Here is a 24,814-nt window from a genome sequence, read left to right on the forward strand (position 1 = left end):
AGCCAACAGGCTTGGTTCCAAGCCTTCTCATGCTTAATGAAGTCACCCCGGGGGAATGGATTGAGAAATACTACGTAGTACTGCATGTACGGAGTAACTGTACATCAGGGTGTAAAAGGGTGCCAAATCAGGGACCCTTTTAACGCTGCTTTTGGCACCCTCTGCACCAACGCTAGACAGGGGACCTGATTTGGGGGTGCTGTTTTTTTGCAGAATTCCCCCTCACCCACCCAACTTCATTGTCGCCCTCAATCAGGTTATAACCTAATTTTGTTCTTTAGTATAGCAGAAACGACTCGATGGATCCGAATCCGCATATAAAAAGTTGCTCCCCTCTCCGCAACAATGCCATCCCAAAGACCCAACAATGGCAGTCTCACCATCCACTCATGCAAAGCAAAAGACAAAAAGACATTCACGACCATTCAAAGAGCTGATTAGCAAACTGGGTCAAAGCACTAAACCGACAACACCTAAATATGCGGACAGCACTAAAAAATCGTATGAAAATGCATGGATACGATGGATTCTGTAAGTCTCCTATACATTTTCTCACTGCTCCTACTACCTTTGTTCTTCAATAGACACTGACCAAGTGTGATTAGGTTCTGTCAGCAGGTCTATGAAGAGTCGAGTTACTTTCCAACCCCCGATCCTGTCAAAATATGCGAGAATCATTTATCCTATGAAGTCGTTCGATCATTCTTGGAATGGAGCTGTGAGACCTCAAATATAAAATCGTCGTCCACCCTCTTTACTTTCGCAAAATTTTGGAGGATTGCGGTTCGCGTGTCCATACACATTACCCTGTGGACGAATCTATCAAGATGGACATGAAGAACGTATGGGCCCTATTATAGATACTCGACACAGGCGGTCTTGCTGATGGGTGATTCTACTTCATAGTTCATCATGGATCGCTTGATTGATGAGTTTGAGCTCCGGGAAACCGGTCGGTTTAGGGCGGTGATGAATGCGGACGACGTGCTTGACATCCTTCACCACCATTGGGTCCTTAGCGATGAATATTATCCAGAGGAGCGGCAGCGGGTTCAGCACGCGGCTTTGAATCTTTTCTGCGCATCGACCACGTCGCGTGCCGGTACCATCGTTGAGTCCACCGGATACCTTGAGCAAAATGAGGCTGCTGAGTATAGAGACATTTAACTTTACGCTCTTCGAGATGAGGAGAACCCGGGTAGTGTGAAATTGGGCATGCTTATCACGTTGCGACTCCTTAAAGGTAGACGAAATCGTGGAAATCCGTCAGTTCTTCCATGGATTAATTTGACATCACCTGCTGACTATGATACGAGACCCCTGATCAAACTTCGGGAGCGTCAGGACGTTCCAAGCTTGTGTTCCCTCAAAGTTATATGCGGATTGGCACTCAAGGACAAAGCCTTTGCGAGCAAGTGGATCCGCGAGCCTGAGGATATTTATAAGATCCATATTCCTGATCGACTCGCGTCTGTGCCTATCGAGTGGGCTGCAGAGTGGCAAAGAGTCCCAGTGCTGCGTCGGTCCGTCCGGGACACGCAGGGGAAGATCCACACTTCACCTCTCCTGGCCGCACAATACACTCAGATGGCGACTTGGAATCGACGCCTGGGTAGATCTTTTAGTATGAAGAAAAGTTTTGAATTTAAGATGCTTCGTCGCGGTGCGGCAGAGGTACTTCTAGGTAAATCTGACTCTAATTCTACCCGTTCACTTATAGTACTTCTAACTCTTATACCAGAGGGAGTACGGAACCAGGTCATGGGACATGTTAACGGGTCAATCTATCAACGAAGCTATCGAAACCAGGTCGCTGATGCCGACATTGTATCTGCCTTCATTGGGGCGCCTTCCGATGCGGCGATCATGAAATTAATGGGCCACGTGTCCCTTTCTGCAGATCCTGTTGCTGCTGCCAGACCTACATCTACGCAGCGTCTCCAGGCACAAGATGACGTTGAGGTTGTTATAGCAAAACAGCTCCTTGATAATAGCACGAAGACGATCCAAGATCGTTATGGCTCAGTCGCGACTGCAAGAAAAAAGGCCAAGCAAGATTCGATGGTAAAAACAGAGCTTGAGGGCTGTACTCGGCTAGAAAAAGGCTTTAGGAGTCTCCTGAAGCGAAAGGTAGATGAGCTATTTGAGCTTTCACGGCGGCAATATTTTGAAACCCTTGGAGCACGGTGTCTCCAGAACCAACATACTGGCCAAGAGGAGCCTACCGGCCCTTCCATATCAGAATTCCGCTTCAGGGAACGCGAAGGACTGGCGAGATTACTGTTTCCTTCAGCTACATCGATGCCTAAATCTCGTCAACAACAAAACGATGATACCGAGATCATCCGACTCTATGCATCTCTATGTGGCCGCCGTGAGTATCCACGGCCACGGCGTCAACCGGAACACGCTGATCGAGATGCGCTTAATGCGGTTGGCTTGGACGGTGCCGCTGAAAGCACACCCTGCCTCCTAGACACTGATCCTGATGTCTATCCCATCCGTTGTCCTGGAACCCAGTGTCTATTCTGTTTAGGAGATGCTAGTCTGGCAACGGAGATCAGAACCCGGTGCTTCGCGAGTCCATGGTCGCTGGCTCGGCATGTGCAGCTGCAGCATCTTCGGTACCTTCCTCAAGGAGAGCCGTTCACCTGTGTGTATTCAAATACAAAAGGCAAAGATCGCACCTCCTGCCACCTGAAATTCTAAGTACCATGGCGATAAATTCTGTCCGTGTCTTCATACGAGGTCTGATCGAGATCCATGCGAAACATCGACAGTTTCTACTGAGTTGTGAAGCGCAGGGAAGGAGAAACGGAGCAAAGCAACGTGCCCTAACCTCTAGAGGGGATACTGACGCCACAGGTGTATGAGAAGACATACATAGATTTAATAACAGTGATGCTGACAGTTTGCAGATAGATACTCAGCAAGAAAAGCTTGCTCATCTTCAGGCTGTCAGCGCTCGCGCTATCCAACAGCTCGTTATAAACCTCAAAAAATCCACTAGCCTCCTATCAAAAATGACCGGAAAAGCGATCGGCAAAAGCGGCGTAATGAAGCCTCAAGATGGATTCATAGACATCGACCTCGGTGACAATTCTCCTTGTCTCTACTCTGTAGCTATTGTCGCATACCTTGTCGGAGAAAGTGGGAGGGACGTTGTGTTCGAATCTTATCATGAATCGGACTCGGATGTCTACGTAGTGAAATTCAAGGACCTGGATGAATACAAACGCATGGTCATCTCTGCATGTGTGGAAGGACAGATTACTGATCGAGAGCTTGAGAATTTGTGAAGTTCCGAATTAAAAGGAAAATACATTAGATAGTAAATCCCTTTCAAATTACTCTGACTGGCTCTACTGCATGCAGGTCAACGTGAGACCTTGTCCAGCTGAAAGCGCGACCAGAAATAGAGGAAGGTGTCTTACCTTGGGTCCAGCAACATACCAGGAGCGCCGGCTGGATCCTATTCGTGTTGGCCAGCAATCTTACATGATAACCCTACGTCACAGAGAACAGCTTTTTTTATTGTATTTGATATTGCTACGACTAAAGCAAGAGAGAAAATACGTTCACAGAAGCTTTTGAAGGAATATCATTGATGGAAATAGCTCGCTGGCGCTGATTTAGATGCATCTTGCACTAAGTTAGTTATGCTCGGGCGCCTACGTTGGCATCGTCTCATTACGTGGTCCTCGCTTTCTGAGGACTGGCTTGATCAAGGCTGCTACCAATTTCCATGGCCAATGAAAGATATTGCAATTGGCCCTTCCTCTGTGCCCATGTATGCTCAGTTGGCTCGATACTCTATCTAGCCTTAATTAGTGTGTAACGTTTACTTTCCCTTAGGAATTTGCCTTGCAAGGCTGGATTTCAGCTCCATGGACTTCCCGAACGAAATCCTCCTAAACCGAACTTCTCCCTTTCATATCATTAAAAGCACTGGCACAAGCCTGCTGGTAGCCCTTTACCGGCACGATCTAAAACCCTATCTGCCCTCATGGCCCGCACACCTCAGCAAGCACTGACCCGTGCCGACTACACGGTCGCATGCATCTGCCCCATGGAAGTGGAGCTGGCTCCAGTTGAAGCCATGCTCGAAGAGATCCACGAACCTCTCCCCACCGGGCGCGACCAGAATGCGTATACATTGGGAAAGATCGGCGGACACAACGTGGTGGTGGCAATCATGCCCGAGATCGGAAACAACGCGGCGGCCACGGTGGCGACGCAGTTACTCAACGACTTCCCTTTGATCCGATTTGGTGTTCTGGTGGGCATTGGAGGAGGAGTACCGGGAGACGAGGGTGAAGATGACGTCCGATTGGGCGATGTGGTAGTGAGCCAGCCGACAGCCACGTTTGGAGGGGTGGTGCAGTACGATCTAGGGAAGAGACTCGTGGACGGGGGTTTCGAGAGGACAGGACAGCTGAACAAGCCGCCATCGGTGCTGAGTGCCAACGTGCGGAAGCTGCAGGCTCAGCACTCACGAGTAGGAAGTCAGATATCGAGGTACCTGTCGGAGATGATACACAGAAACCCGAAAATGCAGAGTCGATACTCGTTCCCAACTGCCGACCATGATCGGCTGTTTCTCGCATCCTACACGCACCAACCTGGCGTGACCTGTGACCAGTGCGATCAACAACAAACGGTATCTCGCCCCACTCGACCGGACAACGAACCGCGAATACATTATGGCATGATTGGGTCAGCGAACATCGTCGTCAAGAATCCAGTGGTGCGCGATGAGCTGAAGAGGGATATGAAAATCCTGTGCATGGAGATGGAAGCAGCCGGGCTGATGAACGACTTTCCGTGTCTCGTCATCCGCGGCATCTGTGACTACGCCGACTCGCACAAGAATACGCGATGGCAGCCATACGCGGCGGCGGTAGCATCAGCATACATGAAGGAGCTGTTGACGGTCATCCCGGCTCCACAGGTGGCGCAGACACGAAATGCCGTTGAAAGTACAGCATCACGTGAGTCCTCTTCACCGGCTGTGGGATATTGAGATTGCAAATGATCGCCGTGGGCTGACTGTTGGAACAAAACCTGGCCATGTGTGCATGATTTTCGCGAAGAACTGACATATGTCCAGCGTTTCAGCTAGGTCTGCATCTTGGAGAGGCTCCTGTGATCGACCCGAACCTCTTTGTTGGACGCCTTTCCGAGCTGGAGAGGATGGAAGAGATCCTCCAAGGCAGTCAATCTGGAGAACAGCGTCGATTGATCCTCAGCGGTATGGGCGGCATCGGCAAGACACAGCTCGCCATTGCCTATGCCCAGCGCCACCGCGGCTCATACGAGTCAATCTTCTGGTTGAATGCCGTGTCGGAGGTTGCTCTCAAGACGAGTCTGCGATCGATGGCAGAACGGGTCATGGAGGTGGCGGAATACGAGCAGCTCGAAGATGAGCAGATCCTCCTCCGTGTTCGCCGATGGCTATCGGATACGGCCAACACCCGATGGCTGTTGATCTTCGACAATTACGATGACCCAGACGTTTTCGATATCGGAAAATACTATCCCCACGCTGCTCACGGATCGATCATTATCACGACGCGCCTGCCAGATCATGTCAGCGGAAAATCGATTCATGTTCGACCCCTCGAGCATGTTGATGAAGGCCTGCAAGTTCTGGAGACGAGGTCCGAGCGACAAAATGTCCAAGTCGGTAAGAGGGGATGAATGACCACACTTGCGGGTACTGATCTCTATTGACAGATGTTTATGCCCGTCGTCTCGCCGAGAGGCTTGGAGGTCTTCCGTTGGCTTTGGTCACTGCTGGAGCATATCTTCACAAGAGCATCTTGAGCTTCGAGCAATATCTCCAAGAGTACGAGAAGCGATGGGACCTCAATCCACGAAGACCACTCCGGCTTCAGGAATATCGAGATCGCACGCTGTACACGACTTGGCATTTGTCATACACCCGTCTGGAGAATGATGATCCTGCCGCGGCAAAGCTGCTCAAGCTGCTGGCCTACTTCGACCATCAAAATGTGTGGTATGAACTGCTCTATGCTGGCGTCAACGACGATTTGCCGGGTTGGCTTCTCGATGCGACGGGTGACCCGGTTGACTTGGGGAGCATCATGAGAACACTGGTCGAGTACTGCTTTGTGGAAGTTCAATGGACGACCAAGTCGTACAGTATGCACGCGTGTGTGCACGACTGGACGTTGGCGGGACTGAACAAAAGGGTTGACCTCGACAGCTATTGGTATGCGTTTGACTGTGTTGCCTCTTCGATTGATCGGGACGAGTGGGAATATCTTGGGCACCTGCGGCATTCTCGGCTGACACCACATGCAGCGAGACTAGCACACGATCGCTTTATCAAAGCCGGTCTCCTCAATGAGATTGTAGATGACCGAGTTGAGAAAGCTGAATATATTGCACAACTGCTCAAGAAGCAAGTTCAGCTCACTGCAGCAGCAGTAATGCTCCAGCAGGCACTGGCTGGGAAGGAGAAAGCACTTGGACCCGATCACACCTCAACTCTTGACACAGTCGACAGTCTCGGCCTTCTGTATTGTGATCAAGGCAAGCTGGACCAAGCGGAGGAGATGTACATACGAGCACTGGCAGGGTACGAGAAAGCACTTGGATCTGATCACACCTCGACTCTTAACACGGTCCACAATCTCGGCGTTCTGTATCATGATCAAGGCAAGCTGGATGAGGCGGAGGAGATGTACATGCGAGCACTGATAGGGAGGGAGAAAGCACTTGGACCCGATCACACCTTGACTCTTGACACCGTCCACAATCTCGGCGTTCTGTATCATGATCAAGGCAAGCTGGATGAGGCGGAGGAGATGTACATGCGAGCACTGATAGGGAGGGAGAAAGCACTTGGACCCGATCACACCTTGACTCTTGACACGGTCAACAATCTCGGTAATCTGTATCGTGATCAAGGCAAGCTGGACCAGGCGAAGGAGATGTACATACGAGCACTAACAGGGAAGGAGAAAGCACTTGGACCTGATCATACCTCCACTCTCCACACGGTCCACAATCTCGGCAATCTATATAGTGATCAAGGCAAGCTGGACCAGGCGAAGGAGATATACATGCGAGCACTAATAGGGAGGGAGAAAGCACTTGGACCTGATCACACCTCGACTCTTGACACAGTTAATAATCTCGGCGTTCTGTATCGTGATCAAGGCAAGCTGGACCAGGCGGAGGAGATGTATATGCGAGCACTGACAGGGAAGGAGAAAGCACTTGGACCTGATCACACCTCGACTCTCCGCACGGTCAACAATCTCGGCGTTCTATATCGTGATCAAGGCAAGCTGGACCAGGCGGAGGAGATGTACATGCGAGCACTGACAGGGAAGGAGAAAGCACTTGGACCTGATCACACCTCGACTCTCCGCACGGTCAACAATCTCGGCCTTTTATATGATGATCAAGGCAAGCTGGACCAGGCGGGGGAGATATTCGAGCGAGTTGGAAAAACACCAATAAAGCAACCAGCCCTGTGGTCCAGTGGCAAGACTTCGCTATCAAGTTATCAAAAGACCCGGGTTCGAATTCCTGGCGGGGCCGTTTCTGTAGATCCACGATTGTGATGTTCCTATGTCGGGAGAGTGGATCTACAGAAATATTTTTCTTTACCGACATTGTTGACCAAGAGCGAAAGACAGATAGGTATGTCTTTTTTTGTTTAAATCACCTCAGATAAGAACTCTCTTCTGATTGCTCTGAACAACGTGTATTCCTTCGTAAAAAGAAAAAGAAAAGGGTCCTCGCTTCCCTCTCGTTCCCATCTCACACCCAGATTCACTATAAAAAGCCTCGGGGTCCCTTTCCTGCTTCTGAGTCTCTGATAACGCGATCTAAGAGTCCCACAAGGTGCAACCATCTATCAAGAACACGCGTTCGGTTAATAAGCGGCGTTATCTTTACCTCTAGGAATGGCTGAGCTCATGCTTGATCCAACACTTCTGGGTTACGACAAACTTATATTTCAGAGCAAGAGAAAAGAGATCACAAGATAACCGGTCCCGTGGTCCAGTGGCAGGACATTCGCCGTCAAGTTATCGAATGACCCGGGTTCGATCCCCGGCGGGATCATAGATCCACGATCGTGATGCATTGGCTCTTGCATCACATCGTGGATCTAATTTTTCTTCACAAACACTATTGATCAAAAGCGAGAGAGGAGTAGATAGGTCTTTTTTTTATCATCACAGATTCGAACTCTCTTCTCATTAAACAAGTGCCTCAGACATCTTGCTAAGCTCCGCAAGTCCCTTTGATCTCCAGAATTAGGTTAATAGGGTCACTCAGATCTCTCTCCTAACTGCCTAAGTCACTCAGGACCCCCCCTTCATTATACCTCATTCCTCGCACAAGGGGGCAAGCATTCAAGACACAATCTTATTGTATCTAGCCATCATTATCAGTGACGTGAGTACTCGAAAAAAGGTTGTATATATTTGTGTTTACTACTACGTATTTATCGGTAGTATCACGGCCTTAAGGCCGGGCAAGCTTGGCACTCCGAGTGCCCATATCTCTCTACGCCTCCATAGCACTTGGATAGGACAACCATCACCTCATACACACAGTCATACAATAGCCCACTGCAACTACTTCGTGACTCGCCGCTACCTCTATAACATCCCTTTACCCTGTTGCACGGCCTTCATGTAACAATCAATACGGTGGGTCGGTACTCTGAGGAGAGAGGGCTCAGCCTGGTACGACACAGTCGGTGATTGTGGCAGAACTGATGGGTACCAACAATGCGGCGGCCATGCCGCAATGCAGAGAACAGGGGATCAAGTACCAACAACGGAAAGATTGGTCTTGGTGCAGGTGGAATGCGACCTATCTTGGTCAGGTTAAAGATAGTCTTCTGTTGTGCCGATGCACCAAAGAAGAGGCTACTGTGCTGACCAGGCTGCATGGACAGGCCTAGCTTCACAGGGCAAGCGCGGCGTTGGTGTGGTTCTGGTGGGCAGTCATAGGGAGGCCTCCTTACGGGAAGGGAGCCAACCGTGAAGACACCATTGACGACAACTAAAACGAGCAAGTTAAACGGGTGACTCGCAGCGCAAGGCGAAGTGAACATGGCTCGTGGGAACACTGGTCAGCGTAAGCCGCTGGGCCTGTTGGGGCCCCTTATGACCTTGGGGACCACTGCTGTCCTTGTGGCTATAAAGCCCCTCGGGAGTCCCCTTTCGCTGGAACATCTATCTCCTCTTGCCCAGCTTGCCTTTCCACAGTCCGCTCGTCTTTCTGGATCTACACATTCCATCCTAAGGTGAGCTTGTGTCGATGGGTTCAGCTCAAGGTTAATTATCTCTTGTATTACTGAATTAGTTTTATTTCTTTGACATAGATTATTAGACAACTAGTTTCAACTTAGATAACAAGACAGTTCTCTCAGCCCATCAGCTTTATTTAAAGCTATCTAGTGTACACCTTTCTGCTTCGTCTTGATTATAGCTCTAGAGAACATCTTCGCATAGGGGTTCGTCAAGACTAAATCCCCAATATTCTGCCTTTGTGTCTTGTCTGATTTCTCCATCTTATTACACAGGTCATGTAAGGCTCTGCGCAGGATATCGAATGCCTCCACAGTCTTTGCTTGAAATCCACCGAAGGCAATAGCTATTTCTTCCCGCTGCGCTACCTCTGCCCTGAGATAGGAATTCTCCCACGTGAGTTCGTGTCGATGCGAGCCTGGTCGGTGGTCTGTCTTGTTTTGCCTTGACAAACACGACTCGGAAGCCTCTCGATAGTTGAAGTCGTGCCTCCTTTCTGTAAAATCCAGTTGTCTAGAGGTGTGATCTCCTGAGGGTGCGTTTGAAGCTTTGTATTGGTTGAAAAATGAACTCGACGTTCCATAGTAATTGAATTTTGAATGGGCTAAACTCGGAAGTAACAATACTGAAGTAGATTAAAGCACACAACACGGCTCATTAAAGTATTTTAAGTAGTAGATTTATACAAAAACAATTTCCGTTGATCTTACACTTGTGCTAATTTTAAAACTATTTCTACACCCCACCCATTATATTTTCCACCGCCTCTCTTCTTCATACCTAATCACTCCTTTTTAGCATTTCCTTATCCCACCCCTCCCCCTTCTATTCGCCCCCTATTAATAATTACTAACGTCTACATCTGAAATCTCTTAGCTTTCACTTAATCTTCTTTTAGATTTATCATTACTCCTATTAGACTATTAGAGAACCATGAGTATGAAAAATCGAACAACCTTATTTCCAGGACCGGAATACATAGCTACGCCTTCAGAGGGCACTTCTAAAGCTTCTGATCGACCGTCTATCCTGTCAAGCTCTGATGGCCAACATCCGACTCGAATTGGCTCTTTATCACAAACAAGGTCTAAACCCCCTGTGCGTCTAAATGTCTTTGACAAGAATCCATGGACAAAATACAAAAAGTTCATGAAAGTTAATCGAGCAGGTCCGGCCACTCTTGCGTATAACAGAGATTACCCTGAGAAGATTTTCGCCGTAAAGGAAGTCAAAGGATTTGGCAAAGACTCGCTTAGTCGTCTCCGTCCAATCTTTCATTCGAACATTATCCGATTTGTTACGGCGTATTATCATGAAGGGTCTTGCTTCTTTTTTTACGATGACATAGCTGTTCATCTGGTCGATCTCTTGTCATCGCCCAAAGGCAACCTGGAAATCAATGACATTGCGACTATTTGTCTTGGGATAACGGAAGCACTAGTATATCTGCATAATGACCTCAGAATCTGTTATGGCACTATAACAACACAGAATGTCCTCTTGTCAAAAGTTGGAGAAGTTAAGCTTGGTAGTATTTTTCAAGAACCCAATTCAAGTCAAGAAGATGAACTAACAGAAAGTCAGCCAACGTAGGGTACTCTATGCTGACCAGTTACGGTCAGCGCCCTCGTGAACAGGACGTGCAACGAGATACACAGTCTCTGGGGCAACTGCTTACCACCATGCTGCGCTTAAGTCCGCAACCATCATCTGCAATAGATTTCATTGAACGGACACAAACAGACGCTTCTACAGACCTTCTTCAGGTACGTGACACCAACCTGGCTCAGTGGCGTGTATTAAGACTCGCAGCATGATTTTTTAAAGCTTTCCCCGCGGCGCTCTGAACTCCCTCATAAGATATGCATTGCTGCAAGCACTATGAGTAACTCTGTAGAGGTTATTGCTGGATAAGGATACTGTGGGAGTGGCTATCTTGGTTGGTCCTTCTGATCTTGTACAGCTTACTGTGACCGTTTTATTCACGATGTGTGGCGTTCTGTCGAGGAAACATGTAGCCATGTTATTTTTATAGTCTCCTTCCTTACGACCTCTACATACAAAGCACTTTATACCTTGAAATTTTCACCGTACCTCTTCAACACTTATTCTAGATGGCCTGATGTTGCCTCAGACTACTATTTACTTTCTTGATGACTTCCGCTTTGTAAATAGTGAGAAGAGAAATTAATGTTCGCTGTTCCTCTAGCGTTTGATATTCTGATTTTCTCTAATTACGTGAAGTTAAGACTTAGAAACAACTTTGATTCTTATGGCTCCGTGACTCATGAACTGTTTTTCAGATAGATAACACAAAGTACAACGACTAAATCTTATCTAAAAATACAAATAACAAATCGTTTTTGCACCGTCTGCTAAGAGAATAGGTAGCCCTTTCCTTACTCTTGATCAAGCTCAGCCTGGGCCATATTCTTCAGAAATTCTCCCTGTGTCTGCATTTGGAGCCCTTTAGCCTTTACCACCTCACTCAAGAACCTCATTCTTCTCCGTGCTTGGCTACGAAAGAGATTCAGCAGTTTCCTATTCTCTCTTTCAAGAGCAGCAATTGCTGTCATCTGCATCTTGATAATCTCAATGTCGCTTAGCCGCTCGCTGTCACCTCCGTACTCGTTGTTATACACGAGCTCCTCCAGATCGGCGACTCGTTTTGCCCGTTTCACAGGACTGGGAGTATATGTTTCCTCCGCGGCGCGTTTGAGGGTTCGTTTCACAGGACTGGGAGTATATGTTTCCTCCGCGGCGCGTTTGAGGGTTGAGGCCAGTTCGTCCAAGTCGGGATAGTTGGGTGTACATGGTGTATCCCCCGTAAGATCAATGAAATTCTCATTTTCCGATATATGTGTTGGGTTGAATAACTTGGGAAGGACTTCGACTTGTTCTGGATGGCCCGGACTAAGAAAGTCCATGTCCAGGTTCTCTTCCATGATTGGGCAAGAGGAAACTTGATAAGCTTAGTATTCTCGAGAAACTTGCTTGAGGCTGTAATACTTACTAGGGGACTCTGGAAGCTCCGTTACGGTTTCCAAGAGAGGTCCCCTTAGAGTTGCACCTTGCTGAAGTCTAGCGGATGAATAGGACATTCTGTAGACAATCGATAGAGTTCTGTGATAACTAATAGTTATGTGACGAGAAAGCTGTTGTGAGAGCTGTCTAAAGCTTTCATATCAATAGTGAACCTGATGAGGTCTTTATACTTATTGATTGTATCTAAGATGAGGAAATAGAGATAGGATCATGTGGTACTCTAGAAGAGAATGTGGTAGTTTGGAAAGGGGGTGGAAGAAGGGGAGGGAGGATTTAAAGTCGGGGTTTCAGATGAATTGCGTGCGGCAATTCTATGAATATTGCTCGAGCAAGGTAGGAGGGATTAAGACGGGCTATAAAAGCATTCTCTTGCCATTCCTAAAAGCCGTTCTGCAACTCCAAAAGTGAAGCTTACCCCAAAAACTTGAAAATATTTATTTCTTCTGGACCCTATTAACAGAACCAATCTGTTCGTTCTTAAGGCCCTCCTTGAATTCTTCTATGCTAATAGGCTTCCCGATATAGACTATAACGTCCGATAACGATGTGTATATTCATTTGGGTACGACAGCACGAAGTAGTCGAAGGTAGCCTCATCACTACGTCGTCAGGAGCTCGATGGAGGCGGCTGAAAGATTGGTGGAATAGGTGTAGCGAAGGTCGGAAGGACAGTCAGCGCAGCGAGATCGGTTGGTCGAGCGTTAGGGGTAGTAATTCATCCGCAGTTTCGAAGGCGAGTGCCTCGTCTGCGACCTTGGTTGCAGGTGGTGGAGACGATCCAGAGTTGGCTACTGCGTGGGCAGAGGTGTGCTCTTGAAGTGTTTCATAATATCTTGGCTTTCCCATCTCAAGTGTATAGTGCTCTTGAAGTGTTTCATAATATCTTGGCTTTCCCATCTCAAGTGTATAATCAATAACAACTTAGAGCATCGCTTTGTGAGTTGCCTCAGTTGCCTCAGTCTTCGGTCCCTCAGGCGGGCTTAGTGGGTACAGCCACACACGCCATGCTGTAAATGGGCTAAAGTGCATCCGCCACTAGTTAACTGTCAGCGTGGCTTCAGCTGCGTTCTATGGGCCGCAGTAGACTATGGTTCTTCGAGTGTCTCTCAAATAGGCTGTGCGCCTCTGCGATCCTCCAGGTCGAAAGGCTAAGATTTGTCCCCGGAGGCATCCCAGTGTCTGACTCGTTATCCGTAATGTTCTTAACAGTCTTCCTTGATTGCTGTCACCTGCAATGTAAATTGCTACGAAGAGACGAGCCATTTGTTCCTACCTACCCATAACCGCGCTTATTTAAGCCTTACGACAAATACCCATAGCAATGCGTCTCATAAAAGATGAAGGGCATAGAAACTTGAGTCTGGTGGAGCAATACGATGAAAACATCCCTCACTATGCTATACTTTCGCACACTTGGGGAGCGGATGGCGAGGAGGTCACTTTTAAGGACTTAATGAAAGGTACTGGCAAGAACAAGGCTGGCTACAAGAAGATTGAATTTTGCAGAAATCAAGCTGCCCGCGACGGTCTACAGTTCTTCTGGGTTGACACCTGCTGCATTGACAAATCAAGCAGCGCCGAACTCAGTGAGGCCATCAACTCGATGTTTCGCTGGTATAAAAATGCGGACAAATGCTACGTGTATCTATCTGACGTCTCGACATCTGGCCACGCTACTAATGTGCCGTCATCACCGGCCACATGGGAAGCGACTTTCCAGAAAAGCAGATGGTTTAGTCGAGGCTGGACACTGCAAGAGCTGATTGCTCCAGCATCGGTCGAATTTTTTTCATCAGAAGGCGACCGGTTAGGCAGCAAGAGATCATTGGAACAGTATATCCACGAAATAACAGGGATCGCCATCCAAGCTCTGCGTGGAGGACCTCTTACTGGATTTAAGGTTGAGGAGCGATTTTCTTGGGCGAAGCATCGTGAAACGAAGCGTCAAGAAGATAAGGCATACTCTCTATTTGGTATTTTTAATGTCTACATGCCGCTTCTCTACGGAGAAGGGAGGGGGAATGCATTCGTGCGGCTGCGCGAGGAGATCAGCAAGTCTTCAAAATGCAAGTGACATTTCACGTCCCCACTGACAATGCTAACGTTGCTCCGTCCAGCTCCTGTTGAACAGCTCAAGACTCCGCCATCGTCAACGGTGCCTTTCCGTCGCGACGTCGATTTTGTCGACCGTAGGACGTTGCATGACCATAGGACTTTACTAGAACACATTGAACAACGGTGTAGAGCGGCGGCGTCAAGAGTCGCACTCGTGGGGATTGGTGGGGCGGGGTGAGCTGATCATTTTCCATCAGACATTATCCACTAACGAGCCTATAGTAAGTCTCAGCTCGCCATCGAATACTGCTACCGCTTCCGTGAATGGTCCCCCAAGATGGATGTTCTGGATCCACGCGAGCAATGCAGATCGAATCGAGCAAGGATACCGTGAGATAGCGGAGCGGGTGAAGATTCCCCGCCGCAAAGATCCGAAAGAAAACATATTTGAGTTGGTAGCAAGATGGCTCCAGGACGAGTCAAACGGAACGTGGATGTTAGTACTGGACAATTTAGACGATGACGCTGTCATCTCAATTCCTCAAGCGGCCACATCGAAGGCACAGGCCGGTGACAGAGAGGATCGGCTCAGGCGACCGTTGTCCGCATATCTTCCACAAAGCCAGAACGGGGCAATTCTGATCACGACACGGACGAGAAGCGTGGCGACGAAGCTTGTCGAGTCACGGGACGTGATCGTGGTCGATCCGATGACCGACATGGACGCGATAACGCTCCTGAAGAAGAAGTTAGACGTGCCCGCCAACGATGAAGATCTACGAGAGCTGACGTACACACTGGAATATATACCGCTGGCAATCGTGCAGGCGGCGGCGTACATCCAGCAAAAAGGAGCGAGCTGCAGCGTACGGCAGTACATCGAAGCATTTCAACGGAACGAGAAACAGAAGACGAGTCTCCTAAACTACGAGGCGGGCCATCTTCGGCGAGACGCGGAAGCGAAGAACTCTATTATCATTACATGGCAGATATCGTTTGATGATATCCGGGAGAAGTGGCCATCGTCAGCCGACCTACTCTCGTTGATGAGCTATTTCGACCGGCAAGGAATCCCCAAGGAAGTATTAAGGGTCCCATCACAAGAAGAAGCGATCCGGGATTCGATAAAGCAGAAAAAAGACGATGTTAGAGACGACGAGAAGGACAAGGATGAGGACATTGAAGATAGTAGTACATCTGAGGCAAGTGATGATGACATGTTTGAAGAGGCTGTGGACCGATTACGAAGCTACTCTTTTGTGTCTCTCGGAAAGGATAAGACGTTCGAAATGCATGGACTGGTACAGCTAGCGACGCGAAAGTGGCTCGCAATGCACAGAGAGGACGAGAAATGGAAGGCACAGTTTAATAGGAAGCTGAACGCGGCGCTTCCGAACGGCAATCACGAGAACTGGGCTAGTTGCGAGATGCTTTTCCCACACGCAAAAAGTCGGCCGAGAGGCAGCGACCGATGGATGACAAGTCAGTACGAGAATGGGCGCAGATATTACGGAAGGCGGGATGGTATGCATGGGCCAGGGGAGATTACCATGAAGCTGAGAGAATGTGTGAGAAGTCGACTAGAGCATTAGGGAAAGTACTTGGTCGAGAGAATGTAGAGACATCATATAGCTTAGGGATGCTGGCTTTAACATACACGGGCCAAGGACGATGGAAGGAGGCTGAAGAGCTAGTGGTGCAAGTGATGGAGACGAGAAAGAGGGTGCTGGGACAGGAGCATCCAGACACGCTGACCATCATGGCCAACCTGGCGTTGACATACAGTAATCAAGGACGATGGAAGGAGGCTGAAGAACTGGAGATGCAAGTGATGGAGACGAGAAAGAGGGTGCTGGGACAGGAGCATCCAGACACGCTAAACATTATGAACAATCTCGCATTGACTATGAAGGAGCAAGGCAGAAAAGGGGAGGCCATCAAACTCATGACGGAGTGTGTCCAACTACAAAACCGGGTCCTACCTACTAAGCATCCTAACGCTCTTTCTTCTGGTGCGACCTTGGCTAAGTGGCAAAGTGTCGAGTCATAGATACATATTAAAGCGCAGTTTGGCAAATTTAGGCAAATATCTAAGTTTAGATAATCCCGACAGTAATATTGTAGCTGATTACGTCGCTGTTACTTTCACCAGTACGCGACTGTATCAATAACATCAAGAAAGTACCTTATAATCCCATCAAATGTGAGGTTATAGTCTTGAAACCCAAAGACTGCCTTAATTGCTGGCTGGAGAGCATTAATTAGGCCTTCATGAGCCTCTCTCTAGAGTTTTAAGTTTATCCTAGCCTGACCGGAGATGATCGGACATTTAAAGCGCCATACTACAAAGTGATGAAGCCCTTATTAGGACAGGTAAAAATGCAACACCTTCCCCACAACAGGGTAATTTTTGGCCGGAGGAGGCTTAGAGGCGAGAGAAATGATGAAGAAACATCTGGCAAGGCTTTTCATGTCGGAGAACGTGGCCAGCGTCGAGTGTGGTCTGTTGGCGCTCGAGGTACCTCGACCCTTTTTCGCTTAGGGGTACATTTCGGCGTGCGGGATGCACTTTACTAGTTAACTAACGTAGGTAAGCAGACCTTATAGCAAATTTAGGCAAATATCTAAGTTTAGATAATCCCGACAGTAATATTACAGTCGATTATGTCGCTGTTACTTTTACTAGTACGCGACTGTGTCAATAACATCAAGAAAGTACCTTACAATCCCATCAAATGCGAGATTATAGCTTTGAAACCCAGAGACTGCCTCAATTACTGACTGGAGAGCATTAATAAGGCCTTCATGAGCCTCTATCTAGAGTTTTAAGTTTATCCTAGCCCGACTAGAGATGCTCGGACGTTCAAAGCGCCATACTACGAGGTGATAGAGCTCTTATTAGGACAGATAAAGATGCAACCCCTTCCCCACAATAGGGTAATTTTTGGCTGGGGAGGCTTAGAGGCGAGAGAAATGATAAAGAAATATCTGGCAAGGCTTTTCATGTCGTAGAACGTGGCCAGCGTCGAGTGTGGTCTGTTGGCGCTCGAGGTACCTCGACCCTTTTTTGCTCAGGGGTACATTTCGGCGTGCGGGGATGCACTCTACTCGTTAACTAACGTAGGTAAGCAGACCTTATAGCGCACATTGACTTAGTCATCGTCTAAGCCACAAAAGCAAGGCTGAGAACCGAGGCAAATTCTTTCCATTGGAGAATGTTACTATTATACAACAATATCTCTTACACTCAGAAATAACTGTCCCAAGCTAGTCTAATACATCTTGCAATTCTAAGTACAACTTCGTCCCTGTCCCAAGCTAGTCTAATACATCTTGCAATTCTAAGTACAACTTCGTCCTGAAAAGCTTGAGTGTTCTTGACAGGCCCAGTATTGATATCTCTTCATGCGGGTCGTCAAATGCTAGACTTAGCCACGAACGCGGACTTCGACTGGTGACATCTCCAATGGTGGCAGAGTTGGAGGTGTGCAGCGGGTGGTGTTGATGGTTGTTTGGCACTTTTTTCTGGACTTGTTGGTGAAATCTGGTGGGCATAGGTCACGAGGCGGAGGATAACTTTTGTCCTGTTGAAACTGTTAAAGCTTGTTCTTGGAATGGCGCGGTCTTCTTATCATTTCCTGAAACTGTTAAAGCTTGTTCTTGGAATGGCACGGCCTTCTTACCATTTCCTTGATAAAAGTGGCCCATTTCTCATCATTAGGGTCTGTTGTATGGATATAGTACTTTCCATTGCGTTTGACGATCAATATAGAGTCAGCGTTGCATATGAAGCTCATCTCCAACAGTTTTTTGGCAGCGGTAAGTCTTCGCTGATAAAATTTCTCTTTTAAGGTTCTGTTCGTGTCTCCTGACTTTTGAATTCCAGATTTCATTATTATGATGAGTTGCTGAGTCCTTCTTTGACACGTGTACAGTATATGAGGGTCTTTGATTTGCTTAAAGTGTGAAGTATAATGAAGAGGGAAAAGGAAAAAGGCTAACTATATATACTCAGACAAGAAAACCGAATCTTAGTATATAGTCTACTCTAGCCTATTTACTTATTGTGTTTGAATGAGTGTTAGATGGTTTCGATTAAGCGCTTGCCATATTTGGTGACAACTTCAAATGATATAAGCGCGCATTTTAAAACCACACCCTCCTTTTCCCCTCCACACCCTTCTTTCCAAATCACTTAATTCTTTTTCACACTTGCTTCTAAAAAAAGACGGGGGGTTGTTTCTATAGGTCACTCTCAATGACTCCTGCTCTTAAATCCTTAAGAAAACCGCTCATCATGACTTCTAAGCCCACAACTCTCTTTCCTCTCGAAGATGAATCCATTTATCATCCACGCTATCATCGTCGGAGGGGCATTCGTCATGCTTTTCCTATTACGTGACGAGGCTTTCGTCCACCTTATCACGGTCGTGGCTCGTCCAAAAGGTCTTCAAGCATTTAGTCTGGCCGACCATAGTGCGTAGGACTCGTTTTACACCGCCAGTTACAAGAGGCGACGTCGTGGCCCAACTACTCTACTGGGGTGGTACTCTTGTGGTCAATGTATTTCGAGTTCGAAGCTTGAATGATGCAGCCTCAAGGGCTGGATCCCTCGCCATCTTACATCTCATTCCACTTATGGCGGGTAATCGGCTGAGTTTCGCTGCTGATATAATTGGTCTCTCACTTCGCACGTTCCAGTATCTGCACAACACCTTGGGGCTCATGGTTTCGGCTCAGCTAATCTCCCACGTTGTACTCCATTTGAGAACTGATGGAGTAAGGCTGCTGGAGCCGAAGGACCGCTATGGTATAATTGTAAGGAGCTCTAACCCTAGTAAGGACGAGACTAACACCTAACAGGCAGGCTGCTCAATGATCACTGTTGCTGTGGCCGCGACCCCTCTTGTACGCCGGCTGGCCTATGAGATATTTCTTTGGATCCATGGATACCTCCCTATCCTAGCAGTTTACAGTATATGGTACCACATCGGCAAACAGCGACATGTTGAACGCATCCTGCTTTTAATTGGTACCGGGATCTTCGCCGTATCTGACGTCCTACGTTTTGCCAGAATATTATACCAAAATATCGCCAGGAAGCAGACTTTGGTGAAAGCAACTGCGGTCGAGCGAAGCGGTGCGGTCTTGATACAGCTTGATCTCCCACGCCCAAGAAAAGTACAGCCGGGTGACTTTATCTACCTTCGGTGTTTGTCAATCTCACTTCGATCGCTCTTTGAAAGCCATCCATTCTCAATCGCTTGGTGGGATGAGAACGGAAATGTGGACGGCCGCGCTATCACAATCTATCTTCTGGTTAGCCCCCAATATGGATTTACCAGCCAACTTTTGCATAGATCTAATCAGAATCGGCCGCTGCAAATGGCTGTTGATGGTCCGTATGGTAAAACACGGTCAAGACGTCAAACTACGACACGATACTGCTCTTCGCAAATGGCATCGGTATCGCTGCGCTGATGCCATTTATCAAGGTGACCATAGATGATCACAAAAAGAAACAGATATCAGCGCGTCGAATGTCATTGATCTGGGGGAAGTAAGCAGGGAAAGTGAGTTACTCTTTCACACTTCTAGGAATTCTATCTGACCTGATGCAGGCGATGAGGTTTGGGTCACAAATTGGATGAACGAGATGCTAGAAGCTGATGAGGCGAAGGTCTGTAATTTTTGCGTCTGATGATGACCTAGACTTACACCAACCAGATTTTGCACTTTTCACTGTATGTGACTGAAGCCAGCAAGTAGCCAGGGACACTCAAATACTTCGGCAAACGGGGTAAAGGCATATATGGCAAATGTTGTGTGCCTCGGGTCATGGATACAGAAATGGATCTGAAAGTCGGCCGCACGCTAATTTTGGGTGAGCTAATTGGTGATCTGTCGAAAGAAAAGTGGGCTAATGATAACGCAGTGGCAGCGGGAACACAAGTTCGTGACCAGTTGAAAGAGGTGATGCCGAAGTACGTTGATAAAGATGTCCACCTTGAATTACTTGATTTCGATCCTCTTCCCGAGCGCGAAGGGTTCAGGGGTAGATATGTCAAGGAAATTGACTACGAAGGGGTGGTCGAGTATGAATAGGCAATGGAACTTCGGTTTCAAAGGATGGTTATTGGTTGACCTAATGATTGTAATGCAACTTGTATGGTAAGGGCGATTAAGGTAGTGGTGCTCCTTTCTAATAGACTCAAACAACTAGACTATCACAATCCAGAGATTACAAAAACAGAAAGGATACCAGAGAATAAAGAACGAATTGGATCTCTTTTAGAATGGCTGGAGGAGAGATTGTTGTTGTTGGTCCGTGCGCGCAACGCCCCTTTTTGTCATATCTTTGTTTCTGCACACCCTGCGCATTTTGAGAGAGAACAGAGCCAATCTTTCGCACACATTAAAAGGTGTCAACCTGCTGTGCAGAGTGCGTAGAGCGGGAACGCGAGTTCGTGACCAGTTGAAAGAGGTGATGCCGAAGTACGTCGATAAAGATGTCCACTTTGAACTACTTGATTTCGATCCTCTTCCTGAGCGCGAAGGGTTCAGGGGTAGATATGTCAAGGAAATTGATTATGAAGGGGTGGTCGAGTATGAATAGGCAATGGAACTTCGGTTTCAAGCAGCTTTATCATGGAATCAGATGGTTGTTAGTTGGCCTAATGGTTGTAATGCAACTTGTATGATAAGAGCGATTAAGGTAGTGGAGCTCCTTTCTAACTAGAGAATACTACGGGGGGTCCTTTGGTCTATGAAATAGAGAGCGAATTGGAGGAATTGGCTGTAGGAGAGATCGCTGTTGTTGGTCTGTGCGCGCAACGCCCCTTTTTGCCATATCTTTGTTTCTGCCACCCTGCGCAGTTTGAGAGAGAACAGAGCATCCTGCGAGGGGTAGCATATATCGTTCTCTAGCTTACCAGCCTGACTCCAGATTGCACGACGCTGCGGCTAAAGGGGGATCCAAAGTGAGACAAGTTCCTGTATAAATAACCTGTTTCTAAACTAATCTGTAGACCAGCTACTAGTTACATGACCGCGGATGATTGACTTGCTAGACTAAGTATAGACCAGAGCTAAGCGCTGGTGACCCCTCCACAACTCTTACCCACCCCGAAATAGTCTTCCGTCTTCAAAAACTACGAGCCATACACAGAATACAAAAAGCCAAAATGGGGTGCCTGATCAAGTCGAGATTGATGCGACACGCTTTTCTGGTGCTTGGCTGCGGTTCGATAGATCGCATGACAACTGGTGTAGCCAATGCGCCGTTCGTGGTGTTCATCCAGAGTGCGGACGAAAAGCCTTGTGAAGGAACAGCAGAATTGGTTTGTGATGTCTCGACATTCTCCAAAAACTTTTGCATGCTCTCTCCTAGATTGATTGCAAACACTATTCCTCTTTGACAATGGTTTGTGGGGATCTCTTGGTGACAGAAGAAATATTAAGGATCTGGATCATTTACGCTGAATCCCAGAGTCTTGAACGGGCTGTCAGAGGGATTAAACTGTCGAAAGCCAGAGTCAAATTGATTACTAGAAATGTATAGCTCTTCAAGGCTTGACTGTATCAATGTGTAGTTGAAAGAGCGAAATCTGAATTCGACAGCATCTCTGACTTCTGTATTGACTTGATTAGGTAGGAAAAACAGCTTTCCAAAAGGACCAACTTCAACATAATAGGTTACCTTTGCTAAAGAACCTGTTTAAGTGAACGATGCCACAGCCGATGTTGCCGCATGCAAACTAACCCAGTCTTCGCTGTGACTCCGGGTCTCAAGCCCTGCATCGATGGTCTTAGTGTCTCTTCCGGTCATTAAAGGTGCCAGAGGGAAGGTTAATCCTTTACTAGGTACTGTTTAGGGCGCCACTATAGGAGCAGGGGCTGATAAAGTAGTGAACGTAGCAATGCTGGCAACGGACAAGACCTGCAAGTCTGGCGAAGAATTTAAAGTTACCGACGTAGTCAGAGCTTCTGCGCTGATGATAAGCCCTATTAAGACACCATCAGCAACAACAGCTGTGGACCTAGACCAAGGTGAGCATGAGTGTGACCACGGAGCCCTGAATATGACAGACCTGATTGAGCTGGCAATCACAAATCTATGCAATAACGTCAAGCATATACACAAGACTTTGAATTATATATTTTAGGCTTTAAGATAGTTAGGAGATTAGCAGAGTTTGAAATTTTGATTAATTAAAAATAGGTGTTCAGGTCCCTCTATAAAACTTTTATAATACTTTGGTCTATTGTCACAGGACTAAGACGATTATGTCTTAGGATTTATTATTTCATTTGTCAAAGTGCAAGCAAATAAATTTGTCTCCTATCCACCCGTCTTACCCTTGCCCTTCCTGTTCCCGCAGATTAAAGCTCCTCGCCTACGGTGCCCACCTAACCTAGTTAAAAAACCCCTCTGTATATTCTATCATCTCAAACATTCCCCCTCTATCTCCTTTTTTCCCCTCCTCTCCCCTCCTCCCCTTCCCTCCCCTCCTTTTCTCCCTTAACAATAGAAAGGAAGAAGAGGAGGGGACAGGAGAGAGAAAAGGGGGAAAGAGAGGAAGAATGGGTTAAAAAACAAGATAGAAAATAGAAAAGTTTATTATTTTTATAACATCTAAAAAGAGGTTGTCTCTACCTCGAAGACTTTTACCCTTACCTTCTTATCTATAAATAGAGCTTTACTTCCTATAAGTATCTTAATAATTATAATCAAATATTTATAATCATATTTATAAAAAAATATCATAATGCTAAAGAACAAAAGAGCGAAGCAAGGTAAGACGACCAAGCCAGAAGACCATAGTAAGCAGAAGGAATCGAAATAGGCAACAATTGCAGATGTTAGCAATAAAAGCAAAGCGCAACAGGCAAGAGTGTCAGATGCAGACAATGACTCTAGACCGGAAAACCTAATATCTGACGACAACTAGCCTCCAGGCTGGAGCGAAAAGCAAAAGAGAGATACAGACCCCGCACAATGGCCGTTCTCCGAAGACCAGTTATCAAAGCTCCTAATATTGATGTAGCAGCTTAGGAAAGTAAAAAGTCCCACGCCCAGCAAAATAGCTAAGTTGATTAGTGACACCGAAGTCTGAGATGTCTCACATCCAAAATGGAAACTCGAAGGTCGAAAAGGCATCAGATATCAGTTTTACTCAGACAGGATAAGGCATCAGATTAAGGAATCAAGAAAATGTAGTTTAATAGTAAATAATGCTGCCGAGCAGGAGTTAGTAAAGTTAGCTATAGCAGCTTTTTAAAGTAGGTCACTAGTAAAGAATATGCTTTATAGTATCACTAACATAACACAGACTATAATAACAAGGCTAATAAGAAGGCGAAGGCCTCTTTACAGGATCTTAGTAGGGCTAAGGAGGAGATTTTTAAGAAGAATAACACTAGACAATTTGTAATAAACGCGTAAGCTAATAGGCTACCTGACATATTAATAAATGACTATAAAGCTACGGATAAAAACTTAGAATAGCTATATAATACTGTTCTTATACTTAAAGGACATAGAAAATACTAGCAGCAGGTCTGGTTTCTAATTATAAAAGAAATTTAAGACGAGCTTAATCCAAATAATAGCCGCCTATTAAGTAAGGAAAGGCTTCTCTTTTAATAAGTGCCGCAGATTGCGACAGAAAATGTAAAGAAAAGCCTTTTTACAAACCTTAGGCAGCTACTAGTTATAAATATTATATATATCTGGAGGTAATATAAGAAAGGTGAGATAGATTAGCTTAGCGCTGAGATGTGCCTGAAAGCGTTATAGGCATGATACTAGTTTGCAGATAGATATTACAAGCTTCTACCCCAAAAAGGAGGAATGTACCCCAAAGTTATCGACATAGAAGAAGAGTATCGAGAACGAACAGGTCTTGATCCGAAGACAGGAAAAAGAATAGAGGGTACACAGACGAAGAAGAGCAGAGGAAAGAAGACGCAAAAGTCTACAGCAAAGCATGTTGCAGTGGATAAAGAAACACAATCCAAAAAGCGTCCATCAGTCAAGAACGGAAACCCGGTGATACCAGATGACAGTAATGTAGACAGTAATGTTGAGATATGGGACCCTGAAGGTGAGTATGTAATGTCAGGGGCATATAACGAGCCCGGGGGCAACCCAAAAAGTCATGTGAAGCAGATTCAGAAAGCACACCTGAAGAAAGAAGCAAGCATAAAGAAAAAAGCAAGTGCAAAGGAGGATCATACCTCACAAGCCCTTGTACCCATCAACCTATACTTGTCTCAGTCTCGTCTTGGAAAGAGCTTTCAAATCTGGGCCTCTAACACGAAGCAAGAACAGATATTCAGACCTGGTTATACTAGCTCAGGTGACAAGATAATCGCCTTAGAAAAGTAGAATGACAAGAGATCTCAGACTC

The 24,814-nt window shown here is 46.7% G+C and overlaps 5 protein-coding genes across 5 annotated transcripts; 4 read left to right on the forward strand and 1 right to left on the reverse strand.

The window, feature by feature from the left end:
• Positions 1 to 827: 827 nt before the first annotated feature.
• EPUS_07854 (uncharacterized protein) lies at positions 828 to 3,299 on the forward strand (the record flags this gene model as incomplete). The annotated part of the gene is made up of 5 exons (XM_007806732.1): positions 828 to 842; positions 907 to 1,151; positions 1,317 to 1,684; positions 1,742 to 2,653; positions 2,923 to 3,299. The coding sequence occupies 5 exons, from the start codon at positions 828 to 830 to the stop codon at positions 3,297 to 3,299; spliced, it is 1,917 nt and encodes a 638-aa protein (XP_007804923.1).
• A 707-nt stretch (positions 3,300 to 4,006) lies between these two features.
• Positions 4,007 to 7,598, forward strand: EPUS_07855 (uncharacterized protein; the record flags this gene model as incomplete). Its single annotated transcript, XM_007806733.1, has 3 exons — positions 4,007 to 4,991; positions 5,111 to 5,686; positions 5,737 to 7,598. The coding sequence occupies 3 exons, from the start codon at positions 4,007 to 4,009 to the stop codon at positions 7,596 to 7,598; spliced, it is 3,423 nt and encodes a 1,140-aa protein (XP_007804924.1).
• A 4,103-nt stretch (positions 7,599 to 11,701) lies between these two features.
• Positions 11,702 to 12,247, reverse strand: EPUS_07856 (uncharacterized protein; the record flags this gene model as incomplete). Its single annotated transcript, XM_007806734.1, has 1 exon — positions 11,702 to 12,247. One exon carries the CDS (start codon positions 12,245 to 12,247, stop codon positions 11,702 to 11,704), a length of 546 nt encoding a protein of 181 aa, XP_007804925.1.
• Positions 12,248 to 13,668: 1,421 nt separating this feature from the next.
• On the forward strand, positions 13,669 to 16,452 carry EPUS_07857 (uncharacterized protein; the record flags this gene model as incomplete). Its single annotated transcript, XM_007806735.1, has 5 exons — positions 13,669 to 14,320; positions 14,465 to 14,536; positions 14,592 to 14,636; positions 14,685 to 15,926; positions 15,995 to 16,452. The coding sequence occupies 5 exons, from the start codon at positions 13,669 to 13,671 to the stop codon at positions 16,450 to 16,452; spliced, it is 2,469 nt and encodes an 822-aa protein (XP_007804926.1).
• Positions 16,453 to 24,255: 7,803 nt separating this feature from the next.
• On the forward strand, positions 24,256 to 24,792 carry EPUS_07858 (uncharacterized protein; the record flags this gene model as incomplete). The annotated part of the gene is made up of 1 exon (XM_007806736.1): positions 24,256 to 24,792. The coding sequence occupies one exon, from the start codon at positions 24,256 to 24,258 to the stop codon at positions 24,790 to 24,792; it is 537 nt and encodes a 178-aa protein (XP_007804927.1).
• Positions 24,793 to 24,814: the final 22 nt, after the last annotated feature.

The sequence above is a fragment of the Endocarpon pusillum genome (assembly GCF_000464535.1).
Source record: "Endocarpon pusillum Z07020 unplaced genomic scaffold scaffold5604, whole genome shotgun sequence".
Lineage (NCBI taxonomy): Eukaryota > Fungi > Ascomycota > Eurotiomycetes > Verrucariales > Verrucariaceae > Endocarpon > Endocarpon pusillum.